The 12,913-nt window shown below is 39.4% G+C and overlaps 1 protein-coding gene across 1 annotated transcript in view; it reads left to right on the plus strand.

Annotated features, from left to right (window-relative positions):
• Positions 1-3,457: 3,457 nt before the first annotated feature.
• NYAP2 (neuronal tyrosine-phosphorylated phosphoinositide-3-kinase adaptor 2) overlaps positions 3,458-12,913 on the plus strand; it is a gene marked incomplete at its 3' end in the record, with an annotated part of 121,262 nt that continues 111,806 nt past the window's right edge. Inside the window, exon 1 of the mRNA XM_084212457.1 lies at positions 3,458-3,669. Within this exon, the coding sequence (XP_084068583.1) occupies positions 3,464-3,669 (206 nt within the window). The 5' untranslated portion in view covers positions 3,458-3,463. The remainder of the gene's footprint in view (positions 3,670-12,913) is intronic.

Consider the following 12,913-nt stretch of genomic DNA (forward strand, 5'->3'; position numbering starts at 1 on the left):
TTTCCTCAAAAGCTGATCAGTGCTGTCCAGCCATTTTCCAAGGAGGGGGACAGGCAGGCGTTGCATGGGGCTCCAGGGGCTGTATGTGTTGATTGCAGCCTGTTGTAGTACTGAGCACATTTATTAAGGTAACGTATTCTCTGAAGTGGCATTAATACCTGTAAGTAAAATTGGTGCTGGTGTGCTGCCCAAGGAATACTAAGACTGTAAAAATGTTTACAGTAATTAATTAAGCTTTTTGCTCCTGCTGTTTGCATTTTTAATCCCTGCTTAAGTATAGCATGCACAACTGTTCACTATTAGTAAATGTAGTGAGACACTAAAATACCACCTACACAGGAGGTATCAGGGGTTTGAATCAGAAGATGCTTGCTGCTTGCACAGAGGCTTTGTGGAGTTAGTGCCATAAGAGAAGGTTCAAGGTTCTGAAATATCTGTGTGCCCCCTGCTACCCTCAGGAGTAACCCAAACTGAATTTGCTGTCACGAGCACATGAGAATCAACAGTCACAGGAGGAATTCAGTTACTCAGTACTGCTTTGGGATTGGGCCCCTGTTAAGACAAAGAAGAGATCTTCATCTATTTAGTAAATAGTAAATTTTTGCATGCATTTAGTAATAAAAGAAATCTGTAGCAAATCAGAATATAAAGTCTCTCCTCAGTTCATGGAGCAGAATAAGAGCATTTAAAATAAAATTCTTTTGCAACTGGAACAACCTCATCCTCCTGTTTAAAAAATAAGCATCATAACACAAGGAGATTCAGCATATCCTTAATTCTCAGCTCATTTCTGACCTTCAAAAATAAAGGAAAAAATGAGGGGAAGAAATGCAGTATAATCACAAAAACAGTGTAAAACATATCATGTGTCTTGGGGAAAAATAGATGAGAGCTGCATTTATTGAAACCCTCTTGAAGTTTTCTTCAGTATAAAATTTCCTATTATATTTCAGGAGTAAACCATGGTCACTGAAGAAATCAATGACAATACTGGCATTCAGGTCACCAGGGTGAGATTTCTCTGTTGTGTAGGTTTATTTGAATTTAATTCAACATATGCTGAAAAAAGGTTTTACTAGAAGTCAAAAATGAAATACACAAAACAATAGCCATCTACTGGGGAAACAACCCAGATTTTAAGAAGCAGACATCAAAAAGCAGATATTTAATGGGTTTAGAGAAAGGGGAGTTAGAGCTGTCTGTGCTGTTAGCATTGCTTTTAATCTTGTAGCCTTCATGCTGTAGAGAGAGACTCAGGAAGGGGCTTTGATATCTGGTCTTACTTTTCTTGATCACCAAGGTTAGGAATTGGTCTGAAATAATGTCTGCTGAAGAATCATGTCCTTCATGGAGTCTATTCAGCTCACTGTCAGCTCTCCAACATCCTCCTGTGCAGATAGTGTGCTACTTATGGTGAACATATAGAATGGCTGAATGCATATTCCAGCCCAGCAGAGTTCTAGCCAGCTCCAGTGTCAGAGCTGTGTGAAATGACATGCAGGCACATTGGGCTGCACTAAGACCTCCTTCACTGCTTTTACCCTGCAGGGATTTGTAGGAGATGCTTATACCCATGCTTGAAAATGCTTAAAGATCACTTCAGTGACCCTCAACATCAGCCTTATTTTCATGTTCAGGCTTAGTTGATAGAAAAGGTTGTTCTTGGAAGGCAGGAGAGGTAATAGGAGAAGACCCTTTGCATCCTCTGAGTCTTCATGATTTTAACAGTTGTGTTACCATTGTATAGAAATAACTCTGATTTGCAGGCATGAGAGAAAAAGGGGAAATTATCAGTGGGCTTTTAAAGTATTTAGTACCTGTCACTTCAAAAGTTCCCCCTATTAAAATGGGGAAAAATATTCAAGGACAGAAATGTATTTCTCTACTCTTTTAATCCTTTGCGTTTTCAAAGTCAGGGCCCAGATCTGAAGGCCCAGAGTGGATTTCTAGAATCCTTAAGGTTTAATTTTTTAACCAGTGCCAACCTAGATCAGAATTTTACTTCTCCAGTTATGTAATAAATATTAGAAATGTAACATTGTACTAAGAAATAGGGGAAAGATTTTTGTCACTGATTCCACAGGAACCCTCCTCCTAAAATCTGTGTGCAGGCAGGATTCTTATTGCCTATTCAATAAGATCCTTTCTAACTGTAGTGTTGGCATGTTCTGAGGCTGATTCCGAGAAGCCACGCCATCCTTCTTCAGGGAAGGGAGGAATGCTGTAGCAGTGAATAAGCAAACGTGCCTTAGAGAGCTGAGTTCAGCTGCCAGCAAGGCACTCAGAGACTCCTGCACCAACTCCCTGCCTGGGGGATGAGGGCTTCTCAAGGGACTGTGTGCAGGTAATGCCACTCAAGCCGATAATGCTTCTGGACATTATAATAATCAGTATTTAAAATAAGATGGAATAGTCCTGTTTTTTTAAACTTCTATTTTGCTAGTTTAATAAGTTCAATCCAGTCCTATCCAGCACAGACTTTTGAGATAGACAGTCTGTCTCTTGAAATTCTACCTTGCCTTTAGTCTCCTGTAGTATTTACTGGTGTGTCTATACACTAGAGCTCTTACAACTCCCAGGAGTTCTGTTGATGAATGGAAAACCTTTGGGGACTGTAGAGTTTTTAGGCTGCCTGCCACAGACCCAGGAATGACCCAGGGGTCTAAGTGTTTCTGCTCCAAGGTGTTTAGCTGGGGATGCTGTACACCCCCGTGTCTGTCATACCTCTGGAATACAGATTCTTGGTCTGTTCTGCAGGTCCCAGCTCAGCTGGACATTCCTGTCCATTCTTGGAGCTTCAAGATGTTGGGCAGCAGATGACTACGGCTTATGGGCTCATATCACATTAATAAGAAATACAGAAAAATATTTCACAATATTTCTTTCTGAATTTTGAGCCTGAAGAATGCTTTTAAGTTTTTTGTTTCAAATAATGGAACAATGCTTTTCACCAGAACCTTATATTATCCTGCAGATATTAGGAACTTTTTCTAGTAGTCAGAATAGGATTTTTTTTTCTGGTAATCTGCTGTGTTGCAGCCTTATCTAAAGTGTAAAAAAGAGACCTCTTGTCCTGTGATGGGAGTCTTCTCAGTTCAATTCAAACTAAGATTCAGGATGGCAGTGTTTATGCAACTGTTGGGTACTAGGAAATGGGAAAGGGTGGAAAGAAAAGTTTTTGGGATTTAAACAGTGTAATATTTTGGATCTGTATTGCCTGGAAGAAGACACTCTTGGTTTTGTCTCCTCTTGTCTTGAGTAATCTTGCTCTGTCTTCTGAATTGGTTTGTTTATTATCCTTTAAATGGGAAAGTCTGAAAAATTGTCTCTTACGAAGATGTTAATTACAACTGACATGATCTTGCTGTCATAAACCATAAGCTATTTTCCCACTGATTAAGGTATTATGTGTTTTTCAACCTGCAGGAAACGTTGCTTTCCTTTGTTCATTATCTCCTGCAAGATGATGAGTTCTAATCAGGAGGAGGTCACTTTGGGCGCTTTTCTCCAGTATATTGAAGATATGGGGATGAAGGCCTATGATGGCTTGGTTATACAGAATGCATCAGACATTGCTCGAGAGAATGATCGCATGAGGAATGAAACAAACCTGGCTTACTTGAAAGAAAAGAGTGAAAAACGCCGAAAACAAGAAGAAGCAATAAAACGGTAAATATTTTGATAAAAAGATGAGTGGTCTGGCAGAGTAATGAAAAGCAAAGGATTCAGATATGGTAAATATTTGTAGAGCAGTTGATTTCTAAGCAGCTTGCTGGCAAAAACAGTATAGACCATTGGCCTCTGTCAGGCCTCTAACATGTGTGGTTTACATTGTGTAGACATAGCTTAAGCAGCATGTGTGGCATCTTGAGCAGGTGTGATTTATAACAAAAAGTTTGGGTGCTTGGAATAGATGGAGATCTAGTGACAAATGGGTTTTCATCCTCTTAGTCCTTTTAGATGAACAGTTTATAATTTGTGCGAAAATGTATTTGTGTGTGAGCAAGACAGGGACAGTCTCACAGGTTAAGATGGACTACTTTAAATCTGGTAAATTTTCAAAGCCTTCTAACTGGTGTCTGATGTTTTTTTCAAAAAAGCGTCTATTATTTACATTTTCCTTTCAATTCTGAGATCTCTGAAGACAATAACAATATTGCAATCACTTACAGGAAAATGGATCAAGCCCCTGATGGGCAGAACCCTATAACAGCTCTTCTTGAACAATTCCATTGATTTTAATTGACAGTTAATGAGAGGAGCACTTGCATGACCTGGCCGCTTCTGCCAATGGATATCAATGAAATCTCTGTAGCCTCTTGGAGAGGAAAAGAAGGTTGAATGGAATATATATGAATATTTATTGCACACATATTTGCCACTGCTAAAAATTGTTTTTCTTGAGATGAAAGTAAAATTCTGTAATAGAGGTAAATCCTCCATCCAAATCCTTAACATTTATATGTGAATGGATGCTTGAGCATAAACTGATAGGAGGTCCTTTGAATTTTTTCCCCCAGCATGAATCTTCTGTATTACAGTTTGAGTGATTAAATTTTATGCTATGTCTTGGGTACTGTACACCCAGGTATAACAGACATGCTGTGCTGCAAACGTTCAAGCAACGCCTCGGTAGTCTGATAATTTTGATGGAACATTAAAAGGAAAAGAGCAGCACACACAGTTTGAGAGAGGATGGAGATGAAGGAATTTAAAGCAAAAATATGGCTGCTTTATGTTCCAGGAAGTGGAACTATTTGGATTGTCAGTAATTCCATTGGAGTGATAAGAATAATGTGAAATTAAGGTGAATACAGCCAATTAGGCTGTACTCTGGCTAATCTGCTTGCATGCACTTTTATATGTGTGACCATAAAGGTTATCAAGTACCAGAACAGATTTTGTTATGAATAGGTTTCTTGGGACACGAGAGGGTAACTTGTAGACCTACCTGTTTCTTTATAGTCCTCTAGCCAAGCTTCTCTACATCATTTGAATAGTAGTGACTGTATTTCCTACAATGTGGTTGGTTTGTGTGGTTTTGTTCATTGATCCTGGCAAAGCCATTTGATGAAGAGCTCTGGAGAAGTACAGATGATTTAGGGCTGAGCCAAACCATGAAATTCTTGCCCACACAGAGATCAATGAGAACAGAATATTTATCCTCAGTCACAGAGCCAGAAGACAGGAGGTAGAGGACCTACCAACAGAGTGAGTTTATTAGAGGAACAGCATGTATTTGTATGTGGTTTGGAGATAACATTTCCTCAACACAGTGCTCTTCTGTGGGAAACTGTTTGCAGTGATCCCCTCTGATCCCTTCCTGTAGGCACACAGTTTTTGGTGATTGGGATGGGGCTCTGGGATCCTCATCCCCATGGGTACAGCTGTGAGCAGCACTGACAGCAATGAGCCAGGGACTGCCCAGGGACACTGACCAGCCACCAAAGGGAGCAGAGGGCACACAGGGGCAGTGCATGGACAGGAGGGGATAAAAGGCTGGGTAAAGAACAAGGAGGGCAGATGCTTGCAGCCTGCTGAAGTGGCCTGATGTTACTCTGTGTGGGCAGAAGCCTGAGGCATTCTGATTACATATGGTGTTACCGTGTTTGGGAGAATGCTTAAAGCTTTCTGAGATTGTGTGGTGATACTCTGTGTCATGGCCATCTCAGCTGGGGCATGTGCTGTGACACTTCCCAGCTTGGCTTATCTCAATAACACTGAGGGGGGGAACAATGTCTGCCTGAGGAAACAATGTGGGAAAACACCTCAGGAAATCTTGAAAAGCACTTTCTTTAAGTCTTTTTTGCTTTCTCCCTTGTAAACTTGGAGAGGGAAAAAAAAGATACTTGAGATCAACCTTTGGTTGGAAAAACTAAAAGGAATGGCAAACCAAGGGAAAATACCTGCTTTGACTAAAGGAACCATGATGTCTGAAGTCACTTAGGCTGATTGCAATTGAGTTGGCTCCCTCTAGTAACCTCCAGAGAATCATCCAAGACCGTGTTTTTTATTGAAATGCAGCAGTCAGGAAAGGTAAAGTAGGATCATTGATTTCTTCTTTGTTCTGTACTATATTCTTTATGTCTTTACCTTGTCTTGGTGGGTATTTATATTATCCCTAATTCCTGAGAGCGTGGCCTAGATAGCAAGTGGTGCACATGTGCAGTGGTAACTGCTACCAGTCTGGAGACTCCCAACAGCTGAAAACAATCTCCTTAGCAACAAGGGAGTCATCCCCTGTGATTAACTGCAGGTAGATTTTTGGGAAGGAGATGGGGTTCCCACAAATACTCTTCTTTTGCATGTGAGAATCAAAATAAAGCAGCCAGAAGCCTTTGGCACCTACAGAGTTTTACCTGCTAGTCCAATTATTGAATTGTTTAGAAGCTATTAAATTTTAGTGTTCAGATGGTCTCTATTAGAAGGCTGTTTGTGTATATTAATGAGATAATAATGAGTAATATATTGTCTAATAAAGTGGTGGTATTCACACACAACACTATTTAGAAGCAGCTGTTATTTACCTAAATCATCTCATAACAATGCTGAATGACTAAAGTTCATTGAAATGCATTATTCTGAGCAGTTTGAAACAAGATCTGAAAAATGACCTAAAAAAAAAAGTTTGATTGTACATTTTGCTTTCCAAAGGATACATTGGGCTGTGTTTCTTCAGTAGCACTGATGTACCTTCAGTGTGATTGCTGTCTCATGGTGTCTGGCTCTGATAGGTTAATTGTGGGGAAAAATGTATGGATCCATTGTACGTTGCGGGAGATAAACACAGTGTATTGGATTGGGAAAAATAACAGCAACTAGTCTTTGTCTAATCTTGCTGGGCTGAGTCAGCTGATCTGATCTGAATTTCTGACCTAATTTTAGTATGGTTCTTAGCGCTCATGCGGAGAAAACAAGGTTAATGTGCTGATTAGTAGCTGAGAGTAAGGCACAATAAATACGTAGGTATATAGGACCTAATGTATAGATGATTTTTCCTCCATCTTTTATTCATCTGGTCTCATTACATGATCATTGTCTAATTAGGGAGCTGTGTCCAGATTAACACAAGGTACTGGCATATTCCCCACAGAGCCTATAAATTGCAAATAAAGTTATGGAGCAGTATCATTTTCACTGGCAATACCATGGGATGTACATTTGCCATGATACAATATCAACTGTAGGCAGAATTTCTGGGAACAGAAGGTAGATTTGCCTCAGCTGTTGTGGGTGCCAGGAAGAAGGTATTTGGAGTTTATATAGGGCATCTGTTGGAATTAGCAATTGCTTTCTGACTCATCCATAACTGACATGCACATATTTAGATACGTTATTAATGTTTTGTGTGGATACTTCGCCACTTTTTTCCCTTTTTAATTGCACAAATATAAAAGCTTGGTAAGAAACAAATAATCAACCCTCCTCCTCTGAAGGCTCGGACATGTTGCATAAATCAAAGTGCATGCTTTCAAAGGTCTGGCTTCTATTTTTTGTGCATCATTCAAGTTATTGTCAGGGAAGTAATTTTCACTTGTAACACTGTGAAGATGTGACTACTCTACTGTAAAGCTGGTGGTATCAGCGGGCATGTATTTCTGCCTGCCAAATCCTGGACTTAGTCATCAAAATATTTACTTCTAATGGTTTCCCTTACTTGTAGCTCGTTCCCAGCACCTAAATGGCTCTATGGAAAGCCTTGCTTGTGCTTGTATCCAGACAGATGCTGTCAAGAGGAGGAGCTTTTAGGAGCACTGTTGTGTGCTAAAGCTAGCAGAAATGGGCCAGCCAGCCAGTGGCAGAGTTAAGCTCTTGTAGTAAAGAAGGAATTGTAATGAACAGCTGTCAACATAGCCTCTCCTTTCTTTGGCAAACCAAGTACTGAAGACTGATCCATCAGCAAAAGTAAGGTCATATTTTTCTCTTGCTTTTTTTCTTTTTTGAAATGGTCGTGGAAGTAATTGAATTCAGGCATTATCTTTCTGTAGTTTTCTGTCATTCCTATCCTTAGTTTCCCTTGTGAAAAAGACGTAAATTATGTGTCCTTTAGCTAAAAGTTGTGTTATCAAGCGTGGGTGACAGCAAGAAAATATAAAAAGATTATAAAAAGATTTCTATGCATGGGATTATTCACTGCCAAAAGCTCTGTTCAGCTGAGAAAATGTGTGTAATCTTAGACTATGTGGACATGCTGAAGAGGTTTTACCAGAAGATTTTTACCAGAATAAAAAATAACTTAAAATAATTTCCTTATGAACTTAATTTTTATAATTTTGTCTTGAAATCAGATCAATACTTTAGGTGAAAGTATTTTCTTTTTTTCTGAACATCTCTCTGTAGTTGAAATTCTGGGTGGTAAAATGTTCCTTTCTAAATTTGCAGGAATAATTATGCTTGCTAGATTACAGTATGCTTATAACCTGACCTCAAAAAAAAAAGATGAAGGAAATGCATTAAATATTATGGGTCATGGTGACAGCCTCTGCTGAAATACCTGTAAACACATTATTGAGATATTATACATTACAAGCTTGTTAACCCATTGTTTTTGGCTTCGTGTGTTGATGTAAGTTGTGAAGGTTTTTTATTTGGATATTTTTGTTTTGGTTTTGTTTGTGTTTTTGTTTGGGTTTGTTTGTTTTGGGGCTTTTCTGGTTTTGTTTTTAATTAGAATCTGAGTTCACTTGGTGAATGTCATTTCTGGGTATGAGGTCAGTGGTACGTGCTCCTTTGATCAAAAGGTTTGTGCTGTGAGGAAGCTTAACTGGGGCACTGTTGTTTTCTTTATCTTCCTTCTGGACATGTTGCATGCTCATTTCATCCTAGATTAAGTTATTGCTCTGATACCACTATTATGGTGGAAATGGCTGATGAGGTGTGATAGAGACTAATTTTTCTATGATTTCAAAACCTTTTTCTCATGAAAATATCCTGGGGTGTCTTTTGTAATTGGTTCAATGTAGAAAGGGTAACATTAATAGGTTTTTTCAACAAGAGTAAGAAAAATGGTTGTGAAGTGAGTGACCTCCAAATGTATTTTTGTTGCTTTTATAAGTAAACAGATGTGATGATCTAGCCAACAAATCCTCCCTTCCAAATGCTCATATCCATATGGCTGCCTGTGTTATTGCCACTCAAAATAAACAACAGACACAATGCAAACTATTTTATACTGCTGTTGCTGTTATTCTGAGAAGTTTTATTTTAGAACAGTCATGTGATTAATGTCATTTAAAATTTACCACAGAGGCTGATATCCAGCCTCACAATCGAAAAGACCAAGGAAATAAAGCAGAAATCATTATCAGTTTGCTATCTAAATCTTGATGTTATTTTCAAAAACTCTTCCCTTTTAGGGCTTCTGCCTACAACTTTTACTTTTTCTCAGGAAGTTTACATGGTCTCCTTCCCTTCATTGTTCCACTACTTACTCAGACCTGTACTGATCCACTATAGTGGGTGCATTTTTTTCCTCTCAGGATTCATTTGCTCTGTTTAAAAGCACTTTAGGTGTGTGGGGTCATAGAGAGCCTGGAAGGCTTCTAGAGGGGTTCCAGTCCCCTATTCTTGTTAAAACCCAGTGGAAGTGTCTTGAAGCCGTTGGTGCTCACAGGGCTGCCTGAGCACACGTGTCAGGGGGTGAGCTGGGCTGGCTCTGAGCCCACCTGGGTGTGTGCTCCCATCCCAGCTCCAGGCTGAGTCTCCCTGGAGGTGTGCTGTACCTCTGGACACAGCCCTTGGCGCGCTGCTGCTGAGACAGGCTGGGGCTTTGTGGATCTTAATGGACAGTTTGTAGCCATTTGTTCCCACTTCTATTTCCGGTCTCTTCTCTCACTATCTGTTGGTTACTCATCAACTACAGGATGTAGTTAAAATTATCCTGTATTTCCTCTAACCCAAAAGCCCTCTCAGCCCTCTCAGCATGTAGAGCTGTAGAAATGGACATATTTTGCATGATCCTGTAGGGTTCTGGTGGTGCCATTGTATGGAATCAAAGGCTTGCATTTGTTTGGAAAATGTCTTCAAGTATGGTACAAAATTGCAAAAAGTAGACTAGAATTTAATTAAAACTGTTGTTATGAAGCCTGGATAAAAAATAAGGATGACTGTTCTCAAGTATGCCCAGATGAAGTTTTTATAACTATTTCAGGATAGACTTCATTAATAGAGGAATACATTCTGTAATACAACACAATTCATAATCAAATTAAACTCATTGATCTGTTCTGGCTCAAGTTTTCCAGTAACCAAAAAGTGCTGCATGCTGAAGGTCATTGACCCCTGACAAATTTTTTAATTACCTGTGACCCAAATTTAGAGCACGTGCTGCAACCTGGAGGACAGATACTTGAACAAAAACATGTAAAAAGAAATCTTACAACCCATTGTAGCAAAATTGCAGTTAGCCATGGTCCTAGACAATGGGAACAGACAGCCCCGGTCTGAGAACCCAGCAGAACTGATGCTTTGTGCCAGCATTAGAATAGTAAGAGTGAATCTTTCTGTATCTTCAGGAAAATCCATCATTAAACAATAACTGTTCATAAAGTTGAAGAAAAACAAATGTTTCCTTTGAGCAAAATAGCTCACTTCATTGCTCTTTTCAGGGCCATGAATCACAGCTGTATTTGGCTGGATTTAATATTAATAAAGATTGCTTTAAGCCCCATCCAGCTGGCAGGCATCTGTGCCCTTTGCATGTTCTCCTCAGCACCCTCCTGACAGGCTATGCATACTTTTATTTATGTATTTATTTCTATTCTTTCACAGGAAAACATAGCATTGATACTTGATTATTTAATTGGGATGTTTATTTCCTTAGCCAGAAGTAGAGGGTCTGTTCTTGGGTGTGTCCCAAAAAAAGAGAATGTCACACCACTTCTGTAACAGAAGCATCAGATGAAGGGCATCTTGTTGTCAGGTTATGCTGTATCAGTGGCTAAAATTTGTGTGAAAAGAGGAATATGTATGTACATTACTAGATTTTTGTGTGATTGGATTAAAATAGGAGCAAAGAGAGATTAGAGAAGAAAGGGATTGCAGAGACATTGTTAGCTGTGGGTTTTATAGTTAAGTTGAGAATGCTTTTATTTTTCCTTCTGGCTTTCTACTCTAAGTTGCAATCCTAAGCGAAGTCAGTTAACTATATATATAAAAGCAAATAAATGCACAAAACCCTCACCACAAAACGCCCCCCATGACACCAACCAACTAAAAAAGGCTTTTGTGTGGTGTGTCCTGAGCAAGGGGCCTTCCTTCACGAAGAGTAGAGCCCTGGTGGGCTGGGGCAGGTGCTGCAGCCCCCTGTGAGCTGCCAGCAGCCTGGGAGTGAGCAGGGGGAGCTGCTGTGGTTCCACAGAAGGTGGGTGTCAGTGGAATTGGTTTTCATTTCCCTTTTTATTGCACAGTACCCAAGGACCCCAAATGGAAATTAGATTGCTCTGAAACACTACCCCAGTGCACACAGAGCAAAGACAGCTCACAGCATGAGCTGAAATTGCACCCAACAGGTGACTAAAGGGGCACCTGAGGAGCTAGGGGACTGCTCATTTCCTTCCCTATATTAGTGGAGCAGAGAATAAACTGCAGTGTGTCCCCAGTGGTTGTGATGAATTACATCCAGCAGCTCTCTCTGAAAGCTGCTGAGGAGCAAACACTTCCAATGGACTCCGGCAGATGTTTCTGGAATGTGTCAAGATTGAGAAGGCCAAAGGCAGATAAAACCCACAGAAATATTCCTGCCAACAAGTGTGTTTCTTGACAAAATGGTAACATTTTAAAAGATCAAAAATGAGAGTTACTGCAGGGTTTTCCATAGATTAATAAGATTTACCTGGGTTTAATCCATTTCTCTTTTTGGTGGATTATATAGGGTGCATCTCACCAGTAGATCCTCTGTGAGCTGAGGGCACTTTAGTTATTAAGTTGAGATCACATGTTGGAGCCATTAAGTGAATTGCTTTGAACAGCCTTCCCCTGAATGCCAGGGCAAATGCTATATTTCATACCCTTAGCTAATTTCATGCTGTAATTTAATTTTGGAAACATACTTTTAATTGAATCTTTAAAGACAAAAGGAAACTGCTGAGTCCTTTACTACTGCAAAAAGAGATTGTTTAAAAATGTAGCTCATCTAGAGAATAATCTTCTATAATTAAACACAAAGTTTGTTTTGCTTCTCTGTGTGCAGCTATGGGGTAGCAAATTCCTGCTGTTTGCAGAATGCTCAGGGCTGAAGGAGAGGTATTGAGGGGTGTGAGAAGTTATTTATCTTATGCTCAGTTTTGTGACTCTGATGTGAGACAATCCTGCAGCCATTCACAATAAGTAAACTAAGAGGGCTAATTAAGAACATAGTCTGCTAACACTAAAATCACATTAGTAGGACTGGTGATTTCATTTTTCTAATTTTTGGTGATGAGATGAATTTGAGTGAGATATTAACAATTTTGTCATTAAGAAAATTCAGTAGCACAACAAAATTATTTATTTTCATCCTGAGACTACATCCAATATTTTAGTGGTTAGATTTTGATATTCATCTTCTGTAGGCAGACAGATTCAAGGTAGATTCAGTAAAAATTCATATAATCTGTTATGTAATTTTGCTGTGGGAGAAGGATCTTGATTGGATCAGTAGTGATGTAGATCTTCAATTTTTTGGACATCCGATTAAAAATAATAGCAATTGATGCTAAATGCTGCTCATTCTAATGGAGAGGAAATCCTGGAGCATCACTTTGGGCTTTAGTACTCTGATTCCTTTAAATCAGCAAGCAATTTGCAATGGAGATTTTCCCTTTTATTGCTATTGGAGAAAAACCTATAGTATGTGCTTGAAGTGAGATGTGTAGGGGTGCAGTAAAAAGCATAAGGTTAAAAAAGAGAAGAATCTGAAATTAACCCATGAAGA

Source organism: Fringilla coelebs (assembly GCF_963513975.1).
Source record: "Fringilla coelebs genome assembly, chromosome: 10".
Taxonomy (NCBI): Eukaryota; Metazoa; Chordata; class Aves; order Passeriformes; family Fringillidae; genus Fringilla; species Fringilla coelebs.